The following is a 24,738-nucleotide window of genomic DNA, read 5'->3' on the forward strand; positions in this document are numbered from 1 at the left end:
TGCGAGTGTAGCAAAATGCTTGTGCTTCTAGTTCCGACAGTGGAGTAATATCTAGCAAGTAATCTAACAATTCCCCAACAACTACCTAATACACACAAATCTAAAGGGGTGAATGAGAATACAGTTGGAAGTTTACATATACATTTAAACTCAGTTTTTCACAATTCCTGACATTTAATCCCTGTCTTAGGTCAGTTAGGATCAGCACTTTATTTTAAGAATGTGAAATGTCAGAATAATAGTAGAGAGAATGATTTATTTCAGCTTTTATTTCTTTCATCACATTCCCAGTGGTCAGAAGTTTACATACACTCAATGAGTATTTGGTAGCATTGCCTTTAAATTGTTTAATTTGGGTCAAACATTTCAGGTAGCCTTCCACAAGCTTCCCACAAAAAGTTGGGTGAATTGAAGGTGCCATCTATTTTGTGAAGTGCACCAGTCCCTCCTGCAGCAAAGCACCCCCACAACATGATGCTGCCACCCTCGTGCCTCACGGTTGGGATGGTGTTCTTCAGCTTGCAGGCCTCCCCCTTTTCCTCCAAACATAACGATGGTCATTATGGCCAAACAGTTCTATTTTTGTTTCATCAGACCAGAGGACAGTTCTCCAAAAATAATAATCATTGGAAAAATGACTTGTGTCATGCACAAAGTAGATGTCCTAACCGACTTGCCAAAACTATAGTTTGTTAACAAGAAATTTGTGGAGTGGTTGAAAAACGAGTTTTAATGACTCCAACCAAAGTGTATGTAAACTTCCAACTTCAACTGTATGTATATATTGTATTCTAGTCATGGCTCATCCTATTTAACTTATTTTTTTTAATGTTTATGAATTACATTTGTATAGTTTTTTTTATTGCTAAGTTTTACTGTACTATTGGAGCTAGAAACACAAGCATTCCACTTCACCTACAACAATATCTGCAAATCTGTGTATACGCGACCAATAAAGTTGATTTAATTTTATTTAGCAGAGTGGTTAAGGTTAGGTTTAAAATCAGATTTTAAGAAAATAAATTGTAGAAATAGGCAGGGTTTAGCCATAATTATGACTTTGTGGCTTTGGTAACTAGTGACGACAACTCAACAGGGACATTTCTAACCCTGTTACACACACTCCATAGCCAAGGCTGTATAATCCAATATGAATGTCCAATACACACAATAGACTGACAATGGAGGTGATTTTCCACAGACAAAGTCTTGCAATAAGAGCTATGATGCTAATATTTGTAAAAACTCTACAGAAATGTAATCTGTGGATGTCACTGAGTTGGCTGATACACCATTTCATGGGTGCCCACTCCATACAACAGATAAGACTGTACAGTGCATACCGGTATGTACTGTATGCCCCCCAATGAAATAATGCAGTCTAATCAAATCAAATGTTACTTGTCACATGCGCCGAATACAACAGGTGTAGACTAATGTGTACATGTACAGTAGGTAGGGGAAAAGTGACAAGGCAATCAGGATAGATAAACAGAGTAGCAGCAACGTTTGTGAAGAGTACGAAAGAGTGTCTATGTGAGAGTGTGTATGTGGCGTCAATATGCATGTGTGTGTGTCAATGAAAATAGTCCGGGTAGCTATTTGATTAAATGTTCAGCAGTCTTATGGCTTGGGGGTAGAAGCTGTTCCTTTTGGTCCCAGACTTGGCACTCCGGTACCGCTTGCTGTGCGGTAGCAGAAAGAACAGTGTATAACTTTGGTGGCTAGAGTCTGTGACAATTTTTATACATCCATTTCAACTGTTTTGTTTTACTGTTTATTGTCAAATGAATGTATTATTGTATTCATTCATTTTTAAGTTATGTAACAACATTCCAAACTTTTTCCAAATATGGCATTATTTCCACTATTTGTATCAGTTTCAATGGCGGACTGTTATTTTGAAGGCAAACCGATGATCCCACTATTGTGGCTAATCCTTCTTGTGGCTATCTTCACACAACTGGAACAGCAATTTCTCCATTCCCAACTGGTAGCTACCTCGAGTGATCCAGCTAGCTAACGAACGCTTCACATTGAAAAAACTGTATTTTGAGACTTCTGGGTTGATGGTTCTTATCTACTTTCCTACTAGTATAACCTCCGTTTGGTAAAATTCGAAGAATAATATAGATTATTTTAATTCTACTGCACAAAACAAGTGCAAAGTTAATAGCTACATTTAAGCTAATTTGCTAGCATTGCTAGTTAGGAAAGCTAACGTTACGGTATTTTGTTTTTTGAGATTTGGCTAAAAGGGCGGGTATTCTTTTTTTTGCCATCCCTCCATCGCAGCCACCAACAGCTTGTTATTGCTCATTAGAAGACTGTAGTAAATCGTAGCTAGCGTGCTCGTTAGCTTGATAATATCGTGCGTATTCAGCCAGGAAGCCAATTCAAGGCCTTGCTTACCACAAGTCTTTGCATCGTCGTGCAGTGAGAGCTGACAGGTGAGTAGCGCCCATTGCTTAGTAACGTGCTAGCCAGCTCGCTCGTTTACTCGATGTTGTTGCTAGCTAACTGTCGTTCGGTACCTTCCTAGAACTATAACAATATCGTATAGCTAGCTATACGATAGCAAGGTATAAATTCAAGTTTACTGAAGCGGCTGTCAAACTAATTTAGCAAGTTAGCCAACTAACGCGGTTTGCTTGGTGTGCGTTGTTTTTAGCAAATACATAGCTAACAAACGTTAGCTAGTAAGCTCCCCACGTTATAATCTTGCTAATGTTAGCTACGTAACGTTAACTACACAATATGGAAGTGGCTGAGTTTGCTAACGTTAGCTAACTAGCTCAGTATTTACTATTCGACAGGTAAAGTTGGCCTAGATAGCTAGTTGCTAAATGTTTCGTGGTTTTGACTTTGTTAGTCAGCAAATCAATGTGCCATTGCAGTGACGTCCGAGTTTGGTAGCTACAGACGTTGCTATCTAACTACCAGCTCGGTTACTTGCTAAATTGGCGAGCTATGAATGGCCTTGTCTGGAGCGTCAGGTGCACATAATTGGTGTCTAGCCTTTGGAATAGCCAGCAGGTCCGACCTGTTTGCTTACAGCAGCACTAGGGTCAGACAACATTCCTGTGTATTTTAAGACTCTGCAGAACTAGATATGGCTCGAAAAACGTACCTCAATCCAGGGATGGGAAATACGTTATACTCCGAATTACCCCATTATCCCAACTGTTACACCAAGAAGATTGAACGACTGCTAGTTGTTTAGCAATCTTCTCGATGTAATAGTTGGGATACTAGGGCACTTCAGGGTACAATGCATTTCTCATCCTTGGATTGAGGTATGTTTTCAGAGCCGTTTCTCGCGGCGGCTCCAGTGTCTTATACAAAGGATTGCTGTCTGACCCTAGTGCAACTGTAAGCTGGATAGGATCTGCTGGCTGGCCTTTGGAATAGTCTCCATCAACAACTGCTGTTGTAAAAAGGGGTCTATAAATACATTTGATTGATTGATGGCGGTGAATCATGCTGGAGGTCACCATCTTTCACTGAATGTTGATGATGCTCTGCTTTTTCCAGCAGTTTGGGTTAACTTTGTAGTTGAACAGGCTTTACACAGCATTACTTTATAGTATTTTACTAGCCAGAATCACTGTAAATTGCATTCCACCATGATTCTAGCCTTCCCTCAGATCTGTTTGGGCTCTTGCCACAATTCCATAGTTAGAAAAAGAGCAGAAACAGACTGCCATCCAGGCTACCACTATCTACTGTTTAGTTGGCAAGTTTTGACTAGCTAGCTTAAGCTAGTAGCTAGGTTAACCATCGTCCTGTCCTCACAAATAAAAACACAATGGAAATCCTCCTTGCTGGCTTTACCTCATCGCATGGTCCCTGCCGAACTTGTCAGCTGGAGACTGAAGTTACAGGCCTGCTCTGTGTCTTGCTATAGTATCCACAATAATTTTATTGAAATGTGCCGAGAATATCTAAACTAAAAGTGATAATGCATAGTGCCAACAAGTTGGGTAGTACCAATGATGGAAATAGTCAAATTGTCTGTTTGTCAAGTTGTCTGAGGTAGGGACTATTCAATAGGAACTTGTCAACTGTTGACAACCAATGGTGGGCTATATCAACCCTATCATGTAATTTATCACTGATGGCATGTATTGCAGTCACCACCTGTAGTGAACAGTTGTTGGAACTCCCTTAAATTGCCATTTTTGTGGAGACCAGAACTATGCTTGCATACTGTACAACAGCACAGTCCTCAAGTGACAATGCAAATCAGTCAGCAAAGTTGCAACAGGTTTATGTCAATACAAACTGTTCGTTTGTCCAATCTGCAGTGTATTTGAATGTTTGCAAAATTTAGAAAAATACTTTTCAATATTTAGCGTAGTCCTGGGGTGTCCAACCCTGTTCCTGGAGAGCTACCTTCCTGTATGTTTTTTCTCCAACCCCAGTTGTAACTAACCTGGTTCAGTTTATCAACCAGCTAATTATTACAATCAGGTGTGCTAGATTAGGGTTGGAGTGAACCTACAGGATGGGAACTCTCCAGGAACAGGGTTGGAGAGCCCTGGCGTAATCTCTCTTCCGTTTCTCACAGAATAAGCAGAAATGCACTAATAGACAATTACATACAGGGTTAACACTTAAATGATGTGTTATGCCCATATGTCAAATAGGTCCATGACACAACCTTGTAACTGTTGACCATGATCTCTGAATTAGTTGTGCAAAAAATGAGCACAATTGTTGACTTGTTGAAACAACTGCTTTGATAACTGTATTTAATTGTGCCTTGCTTGATGGAAAAGCATCTGTTTAGTTCTTTACAATGGTCTGTTTAGCCCAGCTCACACTGTCTGTGGTAATGAGTATGTCGGTCAAAGGTCGTAAGCTTTACAGCCATGCCATTATTTTTCTGCTTTGTATGCGAACACAACGAGAGCTCATGTTAGACAGGCATTCGATTGTTGGGGGATTATCACTTCTTTACAAATTGGACCTACTGGATAGAAAAGGGACATTTCCAATGGTGTTCATACTTATAGATTGCATGTATGTTTTGTTGACACGTATTACTAATGAAATATTTCTTTGGACTTCCATGTTGAGCTACAGCATTGGTTGCTGCAGTGTTTTCTCTGTGCATACTCACAAGGGATCAAATGTGACGAAATGGAGGCACCTACCTGAATTTGTCCAATATGAAACACTTGGTTTTGTTTTGCTATGGGGTGCACTAATGAATACAACCCTGGTAAACTTCTTTGTTTCTCTATCCATAGCTTACTTGGTGACAAAGAGACTTCTCCCTGAGGAGCCAAGAAGTAGACGGCTCATGACTTCTGACCAGGATACAAAAGTTGTAGCTGAACCACAGGTGCAGCAAGTACAAGAAGCAAAAGAGAGCTCTCATCTGGTAGGTACCAAATACTAGGCTCCTAGAAATTCGGCCAATGCGGCGAACACGGACGGAATCCATACATTTAAAATGGATTTCAACAATATTCAAAATGTAGGGAATCAACTAAATGTAACAAATGTATTAATTTGCACATGTTTATCGTGGCATTAACAGAAGGCATCAGTGATTTGTATTGGTTTGGCTAACTTTACCATCACATTGCGCTGCAAAAACACTGCTTCACAACAGCCTCTTGCTAGGTGTACAGTTCAATTAAAGGACAACTGCACTCAAATCAACATTTCTCAATTTTTGCCGAACTCAAAAGTGGTTTAAGAATGGTTGAGGACTTAGAACATTCAATGTTGTTGTTTTTCTATTAAAGTGTGATTTTTGAGAGGGAACCTGAAAAAACCAAGCGGACATACTGAATTTCGGGGGGAAACTAAACGGAACCAGGCAAAAAACCAATGCCTTTTTAACTAAAACTGTACTTCTCGATCATCTGAACCAGTGTTTTCCTCATCGTTTGCTTTACAAAAGTAGGGGAAACCTCTCTGAACTGGATTGGTAAACATAGCTTACCTCCCCACTGATGTAGCCTAATTCTATTTTAAAAAGATGTTGGTTGCTCTCCTGTGTAATTAGTTATATCTTCCCACTTAATGCATGTTTTATCACCGCAAGAGTTGATTTCATGTTTTCTGACACTTAGTGAGTTCCTTAGGCCAATTTGTATTTCTAATTGTGTTTGTAACCCAATTTTTTTGGACTCATTGTAGCTCCATGGACTCTTAACTTTTCCTCAATGCAAACTGCTGTTGCCGTTTGGCGCTGAGGTCATTTATATAATACTTTGGTGGATGCTTACATTTGTCCTAGTTCAGACATGTACAAGTGTGTATTAATACACATGTGAATTGGAAATGTTTTATTTTTTGCATATCCCAACTCCCCCTCAGATGCCCTCGGAGAATGGGGTCACAGCCAGGGTCTGTCATTGTCAACGTCGGCCCTCAAGCAATTATGGTTAAGTGCCTTGTTCAAGGGCACATCGGACGTTTTTTTCTCTCAACTTGTCGGCTCCGGGATTTGAGCTAGCAGCTTTTCAGTTACTGGCCCAACACTCTAACCGCAAGGCTACCTGCTGCTGCTTTCATCACTAAGTGTATTTTTATTAAGTATACAGTATTTATAAGGACAGGCATTCTTTAGTTGGCATTTTAACACCTCTCAGTCATAGTTCTGCTGGAAGCATTCATGTCGTTTCTGTTTCCAAGATACTCCTGTACTGGTATCCCTACAGACTCCTCACTTCTTTCACACAATGGAGATGTGTGTGTCTCTGGGGTCACATCCCAAATGGCAAACTATTTCCTACATAGTGCACTACTTTTCACCAGAACCCTATGGACCTTGGTCAAAAGAAGTGCACTATATAGGGAATTCTGTGCCCTGGGACACCGGGTGCTGCTTAATGCATTTGGTTGACAGCAACATATGAGTTGCTATAGAGGTCCCAAACTGAAACTGTCTCCTGAGGGATATATGGGATTGTCTAAATAGCCTAAATGAGGGCCAAAAGGAAAGCTTATTCTCCCAAATTAGGAAATGGAAAGACACTGCTGTCTTTTTCCAGTTTCATTTAGGCTAAACACATGGTGTACAATTGGAAACAAGATTGTTTTCGGGAAAAAGTCCCCAATGGATTCTTGAGGTATGCTGTATTCACGTCTCAATCCAGGGACTTTTGTTGTTACGGTAATTATTTATGCCTCCCGCCACTCACCTTATTAAAGAATGACCTTTACTTCCATATGTTCCTTGTTAACATGGAGTGTGTGATGTTAAGCATCTTATTCTATGCTGCTCTGCTCAGCGCTACTGTGCCATATGCTGTGTGCATACGAACATTCATGAATAGCACATATGACCTATTTAAAGCCATGTGTTGGCCATATCTTATCCAAACATGAAAGCTGTTACATTAATGAATCCAATGCTGCTGCCATTCATGATTCTCTGCTGTGGGAAATTCAAGAGGCTGTTGGTTCTAGTATAGTACTAGTTAATACTCTGTGTCAGGTTGGAGATAATTGTTTTCAGGATCTGGCTGTCTAAGAGACATCCATTTAGTTGTAGCCTAGGCTATATGCCAGAACCTGTAGGCTTGTGAGGAGGCACAAGTATAACATTTCCTGTGGACACAGCATCCCCCCCCCCCCCCCCCAGGTCGTTTGAATCCTGGGTGCTCAGCACATTATCAGTCCACTCTCTGTCTGCCCTGGGTCTCGAGCTCAACGTGTCATAAGCCTCCCAGACGGACCAGTCCAAATTGTGTGTTTTGTTTAGTAACTTTTTCAGGGACTTTAACCTATCCCTGTGTACAAACAAACACTACCCTGGTTGTCTGACTGACTAAAGGAGCAATACAAACATGCTGTACACTCGATGACAATGTCCCCCGACCCCGCTGTCTATAGTTTATCATGAATAACAGCTTCCCAAAAATAACATTTCCAATCAGGCTACTGGGGAAAGGTGAATCACTCCCCTCAGTGAGGGATGGAGGCACCGAGGCTTTTTATTGGGAAAGGTCAAGCGGACCTGAAATGCTCTGAAGCATTGGACATGGTAGTCAGTTGTCAGGCCAGTTTCTATAGCAGCCAGGTCAGATGTGAGTGCAGGAGTGGGAGGGTATTACATTATTGCATGACTGGATTATAGGTTCTTTGTTTCTCCTGCCTTGGTCTCAGTGTGGCTCTCTGGTTTTGATGTAGCGTTTTGTCTCGGTGTGTGTTGTACGCTTGACCAGACAGCCCATTGAGTTTATAGCCTAATGCAGCGTTTTTTAAAATTTAAATAGACCCGTGCAAATAGCTTTTCACTGGGAGCTTCTGTCTATTGGCCTTGTTGCTGTTACATGAATGTATTGTATCACGCTGAAGAAAGCTGGATTTACTTTGTCTCCCCTTTGGATACTCAGCCTCTTGAATTTCCCACAGCAGAGAATCATGACTATCCAAGTTTTACATTAAGGCGTTTTGTACCAACCATGTCATGTTAATGCAGAATTCTGCATTTTTCACGCAGAAAAAAAATCGAATTGTAATTTCTGCTCTGCTTCAGTCACAGTTAGTTACAAATCATGAATGTAAAAGCACTAATGTTGTGTTTCAGTTGCACTTCTCTACTCAGATGACAAATATTTGCTATCATCTGAAATCAGATTCCTTCATACACGAACGGCATTGGATTGGCAGACAGTGCTCTGACTGATCTCTGTTAGCAAGTTAGAATGCAAGATGAACTTGAAGCAAAACATTAGGAAATGTAGTTAACTTTGTTCTTTCTATGATACAAAACATTAGGAAATGTAGCTAGCTTCGTTCTTTCTATGATAAACATGCAAACCCAATGGCCATGCTTTTTAATTGTAAGCTAATTGTGTGGCTGCTAGCCAAATAGTGTTGCACTTTTGTCATCTGATTAAAAACAAACCAATTTTTTAAATTTTATTTGCATTCATTTATTTTGTGTGACGAGAAACTATAGTTTCACGACCCTGACCACTCTATTGACCGCAAATCACCACTTGACTTTCAATATACAACTCGGGTGAAATGGGTTAAAATGCACATTTTGAGATGGTCTGCATTTTGAAAATGCTGATTTCTAAAAGCTAATGTGACCCCTGACACTTGTATGTAGGTTATGGATATTGGTGTGTTACTTAAACACAGGTTCACATTAAAGGCCTATTGGGTATGGAATCCAGAAGGAGAAGCCTAGTGTACACACTGTGGATTATCCATTTCTCAGGCAGCTTCCGTCTTTGGCTCAGGTGGATTTAACAATAACACACCTTAGCCATCAGTATGTCTGTTCGTTGGTGACGTGGGTTTTATGTTCTGATGGAGAGAGAATGACTCAGGGTAGCCGCAGCAGTGATGAAACCAAAGCGCCATTAAATGGGAATGAGTGACGGCGACGAATCAGCGGCTGCCACGTCGGACGCCTCGGCAGCAGTGTCTCTTTTTTTATTTATTTATTTTTTTTCTTCCCCGACAACCTGTCGCTCCTCGTGACCCAGAGGCAGTTTGACAGCACAGATGGACCACAGAAGCAGCCACAGCCTTAGAAGCATCAAAGAGCAGTGAAGACTATGGGAGGCAGAAGACCGAGGAGGGCATGCTGAATGCGCTGTGCGATGCCTGGGAATCGGAAACCTCTGGGAATAACCAGGGGATAGTAGACTCTTGGTTGGTGTGCTCGGAAAGCTCTGGGAATATCCAGGAGGTGATACAAGTAGTCTGTGTTGTGCTTGGCTCTGCCTGTGGTTGAGGAGGGGCCATATTAGCCCTCACTGTGTGCAGCAGGTGTGATGACTGTGAGCCCGGAGTGTGCAGGGCAGGATTGGATGCGCTCCTGGACTCTTTTCTTACTGTAGGCAGCGGAGAATAACTGTTACAGACATGCTGCTTTGCCTCAGGACTCTAGTATGGCTTTTACCAAAGCCCCCCGCTACAACCGTATAGCTTGTGAGTCTTGTGTATGGAATTGGCAGAACAATTACTTATCTCTTGTGAGTATGTCCAGACTTCTCTTTGCCCAAAGCAGTGGTGCTCAATCTGTCATTTTTGCAATCTTAAGTATGTTGTCTTGATGTCTCTTATGCCAGATATCTATCATTGTTGATTTTTACTTAATGCATTTATTATAAACTCCTGTTTCTCAATGATGTAGCTATGGCTATATAAAAGTTTGTTCTTTGTCAACCTTTTTCTGCCAACATTTTGTGTTTATTTTCCATGATTTCTTCTGTGGAACTGACAAGGAAACATTTAGGTTACACTAGCATTTTCTCACCGAGTCTGTTGCCTCAACTCAAAGACTAGGCTACTTGATAACTAGTAATCCCAGAAGGGATGTTCTGCTTGCTGTGTGACAAGATGAAGTAACCTATATCACCAATCATTGTCTGCATGCATAGTAGTTTCTTCATACTGGCTATCAGCTTTGCTGTACTTAGATGAACACACATTTGTGGCCACTGGCCATTGCTAATTGCACATTGGTATGTGTATGATCACACCACAAATCAAACCCAGCTTTATTTATACTGCTCACTTCAGAAATGGTATGCAACGCAATGTGCTTTAGAGGACAAAACAAATAAACAATGAAAATAAAGCTGAAATATTTACTACACACAAACATAAAATGAAAAACAAAAGAGTGACAAACTGAACGACTAAAAAGCACCCTAAGGAAAATCAAGTCTAAAAGATGTTTTAAGATCTCTTTTAAATATGTCCTCAGTTTCAGCCCCCCTCGGGTTCTCTGGCAGGCTATTCCAGAGGCTGGGGGCATAATAACTAAAGAATGCCTCTTGGTCCTAGGCTTTGGAATAGTTAAAAGGCCAGTGCCAGAGGACCTGAGGGACCTACTGGTTACATAACTTAAAAGCATGTCTGACATGTATTGAGGTGCACAATCGTGGATTGATTTTAAAAACCAATAGAAGAATCTTAATATATTCTGAAACTCACAGGCAGCCAGTGCAGAGACCTTTAAACCGGTGTAATGTGTGCTCTGCGTCTGGTCTTGGCCAGTATCCGTGCTGCAGCATTCTGGATGTTTTGCAGTTGACCAATGGCTTTCTTAGGTAGACCAGACAGGAGAGCATTATAGTAGTCAAGCCTGCTTGTAATAAAAGCGTGGATGAGTCTCTCTGTGTCAGCCTGAGGGTTAAACGGCCGCACCTTGGCAATGTTCCTCAGGTGGTTAAAAAGCTATTTTGGTCACGTTCCTAATGTGTGATTCGAAATTGAGTTCCGAATCTAAAATAACACCTAGATTTTTTTACCTGGTGTTGTCTTTATTGCCCATGATTTAAAGTGGGCGACTATATTCGCTCTGTGCTTTGGCTCCAACAATAAGTACCTCGGTCTTGTCTTGATTTAGCTGGAGGAAGTTGTGAGCCATTCAAGTATTTAAATCACTAATACAGCTAAAATCCTCTGACATGTTAAGTTGTGTATCGTCTGCGTAGCAGTGAAAATCAATGCCATGCTTTCTGATAACACCGCCAAGGGGTAACATTATAGATAGATGGATGGATATATGAACAGTACGCAAGGTTGAATGGCAGAGCCTTAAAAATAATGACTATTGTCAAATTCCTGGAGAGTACCTTCTCATTATTCCTTGATCTAGCCTATATTCTGCTATACTGATAGTATTCTTATACGTCTGTACTCCTGTTATTGTTGTTGAGCACCCCTCCTTTCTTTGTCTGCTGAAGCGTGGAGGCCTACCTGAACTCATGTATATAATACTCTCCTATCTTGTCTCCTGCCACAGGAATCTGCCAAGTTTTCTGACCTGAACCCCAATGCGAAAGCATGGGCCAATCACATGCTTAACCTGGACACCGCCACTGCGACTGGGACTGCGAACACACCTGCTCTCCAGCCATGGAAGGATGGCTGCGATAGCAGCTCGGCTGACCCTGGGCCAGAAGGTCAGCCATTTTAAGTACCGGATGGAGATAGTCCCTCCGTTACCGTGGCTGTGTCCCAAATGGCACCCTATTCCCTACATAGTGCCCTACTATTGACCGGAGTGCTGGTCAAAAGTAGTGCACTATGTAGGGATTGGAGTGCCATTTGGTGCGCAACCCCTGTCGTCACAGCGCAGCCATGGGTTGAATCATTTATACTCAATTTAGTCAGAGGGAGAGCTATAAATATTACCAACCCATCCTTCCTTCTAACACATAATAAGCAGAGTAATTTTATGTGCGGGCGTTAAGATTAGCCAAGTTTAGCCGCCGTGGCAGTTAACAAGGAACTGGTGGGGACATGAAGGTGATCAATTAGGACCAGATTGACACATCTACATTTTACTCCTAGCTCATTATGTGAAGTTATTTGTGGGGATTACAGTAGTCACATGTTCATGGTATCCATTTTAACATCTAGATACTTACCTCACTTTCCCCTTGTATAGATACATGTATTACTAGTACTACATAACATGTAGGCCTATTGTTTCTTCAACTTAAGCCATCGCGGTATTACTAGCTAGTGTTAACGGCTTTGCTTGGTTGTCCCTTTGTTAGTCTGTCCAGGCTATGAAGCCAGTGAAGACTGTAGCTTGTGTTAACTGCTTGGATGGTTGTTTCCTGTTTTACTCTGTCCAGGCTATGAAGCCAGCAAAGACAAAGTGTTTGAGGAGCCCCTGTTGGCCGACCCAGATGAGCCTCCGCCGGTGATGGCAGAGCCAGCCCCCATGGCCGCCATCATCACCCTGGAGGGCTCTGACCCTGCTGCATACCCAGAGTCTGGCCAGGAGGCAACTCACACAGGTGGGATCCTCATCCACTGGAGTGGAGACCATTCACTTGAGTTGAGCAAAGCGTCTATGAAAGTGATATGCAATTATATAAATGGTATTCCGATTTCACTGCAACAGTGTGTTTAGAATATTAGAAATGTATGCATCAATGAGTTTGTTTTAACTTAAACAACCTGTACCTAAAGGGTACTGCGTGTAATATAATGAATGGGCTAATGTCACTAGAGTGCACTATATAGGGAATAGGGTGCCATTTGGGACTAGGCCTGTGAGTTGAATGAAATGAAGGGTCTCGTCATGAAAGTGAATGTTGTTGTCTGTTCCCCCGATGAGCAGGCAGTGAGCTCCAGCAGGAGAGCCGTCAGGAGGACCTCCGGGAACACCTGAAGAAGACCCTGGAGTTCTGTCTGTCCCGGTGAGTAACAGTCATACTACACACTGGTTGTGTCACAAATTATACCCTATTCCCTATATAATGCACAACTTTCGACATTTTGACCAGTACCAATAGTACTCTGGTCAATTGGCCCTGGGAAAAAGTAGTGCACTATATAGGGAAAAGGGTGCCATTTGGGACATAGACATTGCCTACTACAATACAGCCAATAATGCACTAGGCACACTTTGTGCTACAGAAACCATATAATCTACAGTCGTGCAGCACAGAGGCACAGCTCTGCCTTTACAGGATACAGAACCCGCCTGACCAAACTTTAATTGGCTCTTAGGGGAGGTAGCTAGGGGAGTAATGTACACCCCCACTGTTCCATTTATTATGCTGTTCACCATACAGTATGTGTCGATGCCGGGCCATAGTTTTTGTTGATAGTAATCAAGTGCCGCCCATGCTAGAATACAGCCAGTGAAATATGTCACTGTGATGATGCACAATGGCCGCATACGCATTAGTTCACTTTGGCCCTTTGTGGGAGGCGTGTTCTAAATGAAAGCTTTATTTCATGCTGTCAAGAATTCACTGGTGGGTGCTGTGGGGAGGGAGGAGTGACTTAGACTACAGGGAGTGACTTACCGTCTTGTCTCTCTTCGCTTACAGGGAGAACCTGGCCAGCGACATGTATCTTATCTCTCAGATGGATAGTGACCAGTATGTGCCAATCGTGACGGTAGCTAACCTGGACCACGTCAAGAAACTCAGCACGGACGTGGAGTTAATCGTTGATATCCTACGATGTAAGTGAAACTAGTGTTCACTGAACTTTTTCTGATAAACTTGATACTAACAGCAATTTTTGTTATTGAGACTAAAGAGACATTGCTGGGAATGGATGTTTCATTTGGATTGGTTTCATATGGATTTCAGTTGTATTAGTTAACCTTTGTACAACACCAATTACAAGCAATATTTGTTACATTGCAATAAAGTTTTCAGATTTTGATTATAAATTCACTGGACTTGTATATTGCCCTGCCTCTGTAGCTCTGCCGTTGGTCCAGGTAGATGAGAAGGGGGAGAAGGTGAGACCCAACCAGAACCGCTGCATCGTCATCCTCCGAGAGGTCCCTGAGAGCACTCCTATAGAGGTATGTTCCCTCGCTAGCCTCCGTCTGAGTCCCAAATGGCACCTTATTTCCTATGTAGTGCACTACTTTAGACCAGAACACTAAGGGTTGTGCACCACATAGGAAACAGGGTGTCATTTGGGACATTCTGTCTGGACCATTTTAAAAGAAAACAATGACTTCAACTGATTGTATCCAGTATGGCAGACAGTGGAAAGAAATCAGTCAAGTTTCAGCAAGACTAGGTCATTTTTGTACAAGCTCTTATGTGACTAGGCTATATGTGTGTTTTAACCAGGGTATTGTAGGTCATTTCCTGTTGTGTTTTCTTTGTAGGTAATTTCCTGTTGTAATTTCCTGTTACCTGAGGTGTAATCATTACTCCAAACAGTTGCAAAACTTTATTTTGCAACAAAAGCTTTCTATTGGGCAGATTCAGGTAGGTCCCTCCGTTGGCTGAACCTGTCCAGTCGAAACAGTAGTTTTCGTTTTGCAGCTGTTTGGAATAATGATTACAACCCTGAGTCGTTTTCCTGGAATCGTAAGTCATACTGGTGTACATGTCTTTGTCAATTTATTTCTTTACTCATCTTCCATGTTGACACCCTGTTAAAAATGTAATGAGCTGTGTTGGAGTACCCATACTAACATACTACATACTTAATGAGTATATACTACATACTATTATTTCATTTTAGTATAGTGAAAACGAACAGTATCCGTTCAGTTGAGCATACTAACTCTTTGCTTGTCTACCGGTAGTTTATGCTGTTGTAATGCAATTTCTCGCTAGCTAGTTAGCATAACAAATTACTAGTAAGACATTTTACGATTTCGGGTGTGTTTTTAAATTCAATCTGGAGTGCCAAAGTGCGCTCGTAAATTCAGAGCGTTGTCAGTTTGTAATTCAGAGCGTTTCGCTCTCTGGGGGCACACTGGACGTTCGGGCCGAGGAGTAGGGTTGATTTGAGCGTGCTGACCTTAAAACATGAGGTCGACCAATTATGATTTTAACGTCTTTACCGATATCGACTATTGGAGGACCAAAAAAAGCCGATAACGATAAATAGGCCGATATAAAAATATAGATATTTTTATTTGTAATAATGACAATTACAACAATACTGAATCAACAATTAACTCTTTTATTTTAACTTAATATAATACATCAATAAAATCTATTTAGTCTCAAATAAATAATGAAACATCTTCAATTTGCTTTAAATAATGCAAAAACACAGTGTTGGAGAAGAAAGTAAAAGTGCAATATGTGCCATGTAAAAAAGCTAACGTTTAAGGTCCTTGCTCAGAAGATGAGAACATATGAAAGCTGGTGGTTCAATATTCCCAGTTAAGAAGTTTTAGGTTGTAGTTACAGGAATTATGACGCGTCGACTATTTCTCTCACTACCATTTGTATTTCATATACCTTTGATAATTGGATGTTCTTATAGGCACTTTAGTATTGCCAGCCAAATCTCGGGAGTTGATAGGCTTGAAGTCATCAAGCATTGCTAAGAGCTGCTCGCAAATGCAGTGAAGAGCTGTTTGAATGAATGCTTACGAGCATGCTGCTGCCTACCACCGCTCAGTCAGACTGCTCTATCAAATCATAGATTTAATTATGATATAATAAACACATAAATATGAGCCTTAGGTCATTAATGTGGTAAAATCCGGAAACTATCATTTCTAAAACAAAACATTTATTCTTTCAGGGAAATACGAAACCATTCTGTATTTTGTCGAACGGGTGGCAACCCTAAGTCTAAATATTGCTGTTACATTGCACAACCTTTAATGTTATGTCATAATTATGTAAAATTCCGGTCTTTGTTAGGAAGAAACATAGCTCGCAACAAGCCAGGCTGCCCAAACTGTTGCATATACCCTGACTCTGCTTGCACTGAACGCAAGAGAAGTGACACAATTTCCCTAGTTAATATTGCCTGCTAACATGCATTTCTTTTAACTAAATATACAGGTTAAAAAAATGTATACAGTGAGGGGGAAAAAGTATTTGATCCCCTGTTGATTTTGTACGTTTGCCCACTGACAAAGAAATGATCAGTCTATAATTTTAATGGTAGGTTTATTTGAACAGTGAGACAGAATAACAACAAAAAAATCCAGAAAAATGCATGTCAAAAATGTTATAAAATGATTTGCATTTTAATGAGGGAAATAAGTATTTGACCCCTCTGCAAAACATGACTTAGTTCTTGGTGGCAAAGCCCTTGTTGGCAATCACAGAGGTCAGACGTTTCTTGTAGTTGGCCACCAGGTTTGCACACAACTCAGGAGGGATTTTGTCCCACTCTTTGCAGATCTTCTCCAAGTCATTAAGGTTTCGAGGCTGACGTTTGGCAACTCGAACCTTCAGCTCCCTCCACAGATTTTCTATGGGATTAAGGTCTGGAGACTGGCTAGGCCACTCCAGGGCCTTAATGTGCTTCTTCTTGAGCCACTCCTTTGTTGCCTTGGCTGTGTGTTTTGGGTCATTGTCATGCTGGAATACCCATCCACGACCCATTTTCAATGCCCTGGCTGAGGGAAGGAGGTTCTTACCCAAGATTTGACGGTACATGGCCCTGTCCATCGTCCCTTTGATGCGGTGAAGTTGTCCTGTCCCCTTAGCAAAAAAACACCCCCAAAGCATAATGTTTCCACCTCCATGTTTGACGGTGGGGATGGTGTTCTTGGGGTCATAGGCAGCATTCCTCCTCCAAACACGGCGAGTTGAGTTGATGCCGAAGAGCTTCATTTTGGTCTCATCTGACCACAACACTTTCACCCAGTTGTCCTCTGAGTCATTCAGCTGTTCATTGGCAAACTTCAGACAGGCATGTATATGTGCTTTCTTGAGCAGGGGGACCTTGCGGGCGCTGCAGGATTTCAGTCCTTCACGGCGTAGTGTGTTACCAATTGTTTTCTTGGTGACTATGGTCCCAGCTGCCTTGAGATCATTGACAAGATCCTCCCGTGTAGTTCTGGGCTGATTCCTCACCGTTCTCATGATCATTGCAACTCCACGAGGTGATCTTGCATGGCGCCCCAGGCCGAGGGAGATTGACAGTTCTTTTGTGTTTCTTCCATTTGCGAATAATTGCACCAAATGTTGTCACCTTCTCACCAAGCTGCTTGGCGATGGTCTTGTAGCCCATTCCAGCCTTGTGTAGGTCTATAATCTTGTCCCTGACATCCTTGGAGAGCTTTGGTCTTGGCCATGGTGGAGAGTTTGGAATCTGAGGACAGGTGTTTTTTATACAGGTAACAAACTGAGATTAGGAGCTCTCCCTTTAAGAGTGTGCTCCTAATCTCAGCTCGTTACCTGTATAAAAGACACCTGGGAGCCAGAAATCTTTCTGATTGAGAGGGGGTCAAATACTTATTTCCCTCATTAAAATGTAAATCAATTTATAACATTTTTGGAATGCGTTTTTCTGGATTTTTTTGTTATTCTGTCTCTCACTGTTCAAATAAACCTAACATTAAAATTATAGACTGATCATTTCTTTGTCAGTGGGCAAACGTACAGAATCAGCAGGGGATCAAATACTTTTTTTTCCCCTCACTGTACTTCTGTGTATTAATTTTAAGAAAGACATTGATGTTTATGGTTATGTACATTTGTGCAACGAATGTGCTTTTCACGAATGCGCTTTTGTTAAATCACCACCCGTTTGGCGAAGTTGAAGTAGGCTGTGATTCGATGATAAATTAACAGGCACCGCATTGATTATATGCAACGCAGGACACGTTAGTTAACCGAGTAATATCATCAACCATGTGTAGTTAACTAGTGATAATGTGAAGATTGTTTTTTCTAAGATAAGTTTAATGCTAGCTAGCAACTTACCTTGGCTCCTTTTGACGCTGCGCTCGTGTAACAGGTGGTCAGCCTGCCACGCAGTTTCCTCGTGGATTGCAATGTAATCGGTGTCCAAAAATGCCGATTACCGATTATGAAAACTTGAAATCGGCCCTCATTAATTGGTCGACCTCTACTTACAACGGCAGTCAAGCACACAAGCTAATGTTGGCTTGCTTGCTAGTCACTTCCAGACACAAATGAGACCACTCTGACCATTTTACTCGCCCTAGCAGAGCTGGTTAACCAGTGCGTTGGTGACTAACTGTGCTCCTGGCAACAATTTAATGATGCTTTTTTGCCGATGTTTACTGACACTGGCCATATTCAACGGGTGTTGAGCGCTCAAATTCATTATTCTGCTGTCTGGTACACTCGGACGAGAGTGCTCTGATATCGGAGTAGATAGCCAGAGTGGATTTACGAATGCACCCGAATGTCCATTGAGAATGACTATACAATTTAGCTAAGTTTAGAATGATGGGAATAATCAAGTCAATAAACGTTGGGTAGTTAGTTAGCCTATAGTTAATATACTTGCTAGTTTGATGTATAAGTAGCCGACTAACGTTAGGTAACTAGCTAACAACATACCGGTACATACTGCTGTAATGATATGTTATGTGGTTCGTAAGGACCGTGTAACTAACAAATTGCCAGCCAACATAACGTGCAAGGTAACTTATTTGAAAAGTCATTACTTTATTACATTGCTCAACATTTTCTTAACATTTGTCATAATTAGTTAAAGCAATGAATTTGTATCTGCTCTCGTTGTACTCGGCTGTATATTTTCCGCCAATTTCTTCAAATCTGAAAATGAGCCACTCCAATTTCCTGAATTGCATTATGGGCCCTAAAGTACGTAAATAGTGTCCTGCGTGTGTACGTCATATTTTGGCGAATTTAGTACGACATCCGGGAACTTTTGGCATACTAACTATATCCATACTATGACAAATAAGCATACTATATACTCAATTCATGTCACAAATAGTACAGTTAGTATGAGTATTCGAACACAATGACTAATTTGCTTAAACAGTGTTTGGAGGTTTCAGCTATTGTGCAAGTGGGTGGTTATCAAATTTAATGCAGTGTGACAAATTAAAGGGTGATGTTTTTAGCAGTTTAGAATTCCAAACATTTTAATGGTGTTATTTCAGTCTGAACTGTACTCCCATCGGGGAATATTGACAATATTTGACATTGATAGGGCCAATTTATTTTTGTTTGTTTGTTGGATACAGATAGATACAAGAGTGAGTGTGTTGAAAAAGCAGTGTGCCAGATTCTAACCAATGATCGAGCAATGTGCTCCAGAGGCAGTGGCTTAGACCGCCCTAAGCTTTTCAATTGAAACCAGGAACTTGCTCACATTTCCTGTGGAGTTTTGGCATTACTAAAGGGATAGATCAGGATTTTGGCAATGAAGTCCTTTATCTACTTCTCCAGAGGCAGATTAACTCATGGATTACATTTTTGTATGTCTCTGTGTCCAGTATGAAGGAAGTTAGAGGTAGATTTGCCAGCCAATGCTAACTAGCTTAGCATATGCTAGCTGTACCCGAAGACTTAAATCCTGAACTATCCCCTTTAAGCTTGACATTTGCTCTTGTTTTGCAGGAGGTCGAGGCTCTTTTTAAAGGAAAGAACTTACCTAAATTCATAAATTCTGAGTTTGCCTACAATGACAACTGGTTCATCACCTTTGAATCAGAAGCAGATGCACAACAGGTAAGGAACATTCTGGAATGTCACACCATTGCATGATCATAGCTGTTGATTTTGTACTTTTCCCCTGCACGTCATAGCATGTTTTAGGATTGTAGGGCTGGTCTGTGTTTGGTTTACAATCGCTAGTTGTGGCCATACAGGGTTTTATACTGGCCTTGAGTTTACGTCCTTCTCAGAGGGTATACAAACTGAAGATATATTTTGTGCTGTTTCTGAAGTGTTCATGAACCTTTTTTTTCTAGGCATATCAGTATCTTCGTGAAGAAGTGAAAACCTTCCAAGGGAAACCTATTAAGGTAAGCTAATTCATGTTTTTTGTGTTAATTAAGGTGAACTTCACCCATTTACTGTACTTTATGGAGTATGGGGGTTCAGAACCTTTTTCTGTCTACATAACAGCAACAAATGCTTTCCCCCAAAAGACTTCCAGTGGATAACACAACCATTCAATCTACAGTGTTTGTATGGGTTCATTTAGAGTTGACGTGAAATAATACCCTGGAGAAATGTGGCTAATTTATTCAAATCTCTGTGCACCGCTTTGAAATGCCTGCTTTGAATATTTGTTTTTGAGGAAAAATCAATTTTCTAAGGAACTCTAAATTCTAAACCCCAATCAGGCACGGATAAAGGCGAAGGCAATTGCTATCAACACTTTTATGCCAAAGAATGGCTACCGCCCGGTGGAGGTTCACCCTTACGCTCAACAGCAGCAGCAGCAGCAGCAACAACAACAACAGCGTTACACCTCCTACTACATTCCTCCAGTGTACAGCCCTCAGCAGCAGTTCCCCCTCTACAGCCTCATCACTCCACAGGCCTGGTCAGCCACCCACAGCTTCATAGACCCTTCACTGGTGAGGATAACAGTCATGCACACACCTACAAACCTACAATACAGACTAGGGTTGCAGAATCCCCAAAATTCTGATTGGGAAATTCATGGATTTTATGCTTTTTCTCTCCTGATTCTGGGAATCTTCTAACCGGTGTTTCTGGAAAACCTGGGAATTTCAGATACAAATAAAAAAATATATACAAATGTTTGGGAAATTACCAGGATTTTTCAAACCTACCACCCACGAACCTACAAACCTACAAGACTTCAATAGAGATATTTCATAACTTCACTGTATGATATGCTACTAGAACTCCTATAAAAGTAATTGATTTTGTGTTTGTCTATTTTCAACAGGTTACATCATTTCACAACACCCAATTCATCAATGGATTTACAACATCCCATAGTTTTAAACCAGCGACATCACCTCTTGCTGGTGTTAGGCACTACTCTCCCAGGAATAGGTGGGTCCACTGACACTCCATCTAATGTATACGATACTACCAAGAATGTCCACATAACTGTGCTTGTATTATAGAAGGAGTAGAACAGGTATCCCCATTCAAGTCAATAATGCCATAATGTGTGCTCATTCCCATTCTATGGAATGATGTAGGATCTTTAAACATTATTGATCGGAGTTTCTTGTGGAATTTTTCAGGAATCACACTCACAGTAAACCTCACCTGAGGCCCACAATACCCAACGCAGATCAGCGTGGCACAGGGCTCCTGGACAGCCCCACCATCTTCAACTTCCCCACAGAGCGCATCCTGAACGGGGTGCCCCGGGGTTCCCCCCAGACAACGCGGCTCCCGAGCCAGAACAGAACCAGGTTACCCCCCTCCACCATGACCTACCCCAGGAGGGACATCGGTACGGGTCGGGTGGAGCCCGTCAGCACCGACTACTCACTGGGCATGGGCCGGGGAAGGTAAGTGATTATCCACAATCTGCATGAGCTTCACCACCATAGACATCCATAGTGTGTATCCCAAATGGTACTATATTCATTATTTAGTGCACTACTTTTGACCAGGGCCCATGGGATCTGATAAAAAGTAGTGCGCTGAATATGGTGCTATTTGGGACGCATTATAATTTTACGAGAGAGAGCATGGCGCTCAAGTTTTGGAATTGTTGAAATCTAAGGCTAAATTGTGCTTCAAATAGATAAAAAATATGTCAGTGAATCTTTCAAATGTTCTCTCTCTTAAAGGACAAATATTTATGGTTCTAGGAAAAAGAGGGATGACAACAAGTTTACAGTAAGTACATATTTTTTGAATATCTCTCCTCTTAAACTCTAGTCTTTGACTTTGAGAAAGATCCATCAGTACTGATGCTGCAGGCTGTGACATCTCCTGACTGAATGTTTGTATTGCAGGGATTTTGTAGGTACGGTTGTCAGGCTGGCGTTAGCACCCAGGCCTACATACTGCGCTCCTTTTGACTAGCCCGATAGGCTCTAGTCAAAAATAGTGCTCTATGAAGGGAGTAGGGCGCAGAGGTTGTTTTCTCTGACTCACTGCATTGTGCCGACTGGTGTTGTTTAGCGAGTGGCCACCCAGTCTGACGGTGTGTGATGCTGTTTTGTTGTATAGAGAGTGGCCACCCAGTCACCCCCTCCTCAGAAGCCCCCGTCCCCCAGCTTTGAGCTGGGGCTCTCCAGCTTCCCCCCCCTGCCTGGGGCCGCAGGCCACCTCAAGACCCCTGACAACATGTTTGAGAACAGACTGGCCAGCATGGTAATAGGAGCCACAAAGGTCAGGGTCAGTATTTACTACCACAAGCTGTCATCTCCAGGCCACTGTCCTCTGTGCGTCCCAAATGGCACCTTATTCCCTATATAGTGCTCTACTTTTGACCAGGGCCCATAGACTTCTGGCCAGGGAATATGGTGCCATCTGGGACGCAGCCAAGCTCTCATCTCCAAGCCAACATAGTGAATCACTTAGCTCAACATTTCAGGTTTGCTGTCAGTAGGAACTTGATGTTGTTTTTCTCATCCCGTTCCAGAATGTAAGCGTTGATGCCAGCGCTGCAGGCGCCCTCCTCCCCTCAGGAGGACCCAAGGAGCCACTGAGGACTTTCACGTCTCCACAGCCCCCGAGCCTCCTGCCCGCTGCTCCCCCAGCCCTGACCCTAGCACCAGCCTCTGGCCCTGCCCCTGTCACCACTCCCTCCCAACCCACAGAGTGAGTATATGACACGTGTTTCAACCCCCCCACACTATTTCCGTCATAATGTGCAAACATTCCCCCATTAACACCATGCGATTTGTATACAAAAAACATAACTTATTTTGTTTTTCATATCATACAGTATATTTTCTCTCACACTTGTCTCTATTTCCTCATCAAACATGCCAAACACCATAGACACAGTAGTTGTTGATGTCAAAATAGCTTGGTGTAGAAAAAATGAGCAGAACTGACTTAGCAGCATTTCATGTCCTACACGTCTTTGTGAATTAATTGTGAGATCCTGTGTGTGTTTCAGGGAAGTGAAAGTTCCGGAGGCAAAGCAGAAAGAGACCCGGGTCTCTGCGGAGCTGGTCACTGACACCCTGTACACCGCTAGCAAATCTGTTCAAGTCAATGGGGCTGCTACAGTAAGTACTGGTTCACCAAAGCATTTAAACAACCAGGTGCAATTATTGATATTAGCTGATCTAGATCTTTTGATAGGTATAGATGCTGACTTGTGGTTGGTAAGGACCGTGTTTCTTACTTTAATGCATGTCAAACCAGGGTGCATAGTCAATGCCCTATGAAATGAATCGGCTACAAGCTAGCTTTTTTCTTTTGTGTGTTCAGGAACTGCGAAAGCCCTCTTACGCTGAGATCTGCCAGAGGATTAAAGACCACGCGCCGACACTACAGGCCCCTAAAGAGGCCAAGCCAGCCAGCAGCGCTGCCTCCGCAGGAGAGGAGAGGAAGTGCCCTGATGCAGCTCCAGGGGACAGGGGCGAGCCCAAGGCCCCCCGAGAGACATACCCAGGCTTCTCCAAGCCTGCTAACCCAGGCAGACCCCGAGAGGTCCGGAGACCAACCGGCCGGTGGCCCTCACCACCTCCCCACCACCCAGGGAAGGGTCCCTTCAGCAAAGATCTCAACACCCCCCCAAAGTACCTGCAGTAACCCCCAACTGCCATAAAGTCAATATCAAAACAAACGTGTGAGAGGAAAAAAATCTGGAAAAAGTCAGGGCTATTGAAATGCAACCTATCCCAAAATGATCAGTCAGTCACAGCATAGAGAGGACGTGTTTCTGGATCAGGGCTTACTGACAATAGCACCTCAGTGTGCATGTAGAGAACCGTTCATCTTTACTTATTTATTTTTTGGGAGGTTTATTTCATTTGGATTTGTTTTGCATTATTTTGTGTCAATCTGTCAAATGTACTCTTGTTCAGATTAGTGGGATAAATTCATATGTCCAAACTGCCTTCCAAGATGGTATTGTGAGAGTAGGTAGACTCGAAGCCACCCAGTGAGTGAATGAAAGGAAGTGGATGAGTAAAGGAATAGAGGTTTAGATCTTGTTAGTTGTGGGGGGTGTCTATGTATGTTGTATGCCGTCTTAAGATGTGATTTCATTGCAGGATGAGATGATCAGTCAGTCATGAGATTGGCGTCCCAAATGACACCCTATTCCCTGAGTAGCGTACTACTCTCGGTCAAAAGTAGTGCACGACATACGGAATAAGGCGCCGTGTGGGACGCAACCATAATTGTTTTTACATATTTACGTTCATATGCAAGGTCAACTAGTCTAGTGTCAATTTAGACTTCACTGAAATCCACAGAAGACCTACTTTCTGAGGGATTTCTGAGGTTCTTTTTGCCAACACGGAACTCTTTGTCATTGTAACACCAGCATATGAGGAGAATACATTTATTTGCATACTGGTTTTGATTGTTGGTACAAGTACTACTAGTTGTTGCGTGCTGGTGGTTTTAAGAGCGCCTAAGTCTTTATCTGGTATTTCTTGTGGTAAACAATAAAATGTAGTTTTCTGCTATCCCA

General features: G+C 42.1%; 1 protein-coding gene across 3 annotated transcripts; it reads left to right on the forward strand.

Annotated features, from left to right (window-relative positions):
* Window positions 1-1,954: 1,954 nt before the first annotated feature.
* On the forward strand, window positions 1,955-24,738 carry LOC115156907 (la-related protein 4B). 3 transcript variants are annotated; one of them, XM_029704707.1, is made up of 17 exons: window positions 1,955-2,450; window positions 5,256-5,389; window positions 11,741-11,900; window positions 12,582-12,746; window positions 13,073-13,151; window positions 13,791-13,927; window positions 14,175-14,278; window positions 19,755-19,865; window positions 20,108-20,161; window positions 20,486-20,722; window positions 21,061-21,170; window positions 21,368-21,640; window positions 21,926-21,974; window positions 22,311-22,478; window positions 22,726-22,904; window positions 23,209-23,320; window positions 23,526-24,738. In XM_029704707.1, the coding sequence occupies exons 2-17, from the start codon at window positions 5,309-5,311 to the stop codon at window positions 23,847-23,849; spliced, it is 2,343 nt and encodes a 780-aa protein (XP_029560567.1). In that variant the 5' UTR covers window positions 1,955-2,450; window positions 5,256-5,308; the 3' UTR covers window positions 23,850-24,738. The 3 variants fall into 3 exon arrangements, with proteins under 3 accessions (XP_029560567.1, XP_029560568.1, XP_029560569.1); XM_029704708.1 differs by having other exon boundaries at window positions 22,311-22,472; XM_029704709.1 differs by having other exon boundaries at window positions 21,947-21,974.

The sequence above is a fragment of the Salmo trutta genome, chromosome 21, assembly GCF_901001165.1.
Source record: "Salmo trutta chromosome 21, fSalTru1.1, whole genome shotgun sequence".
Lineage (NCBI taxonomy): Eukaryota > Metazoa > Chordata > Actinopteri > Salmoniformes > Salmonidae > Salmo > Salmo trutta.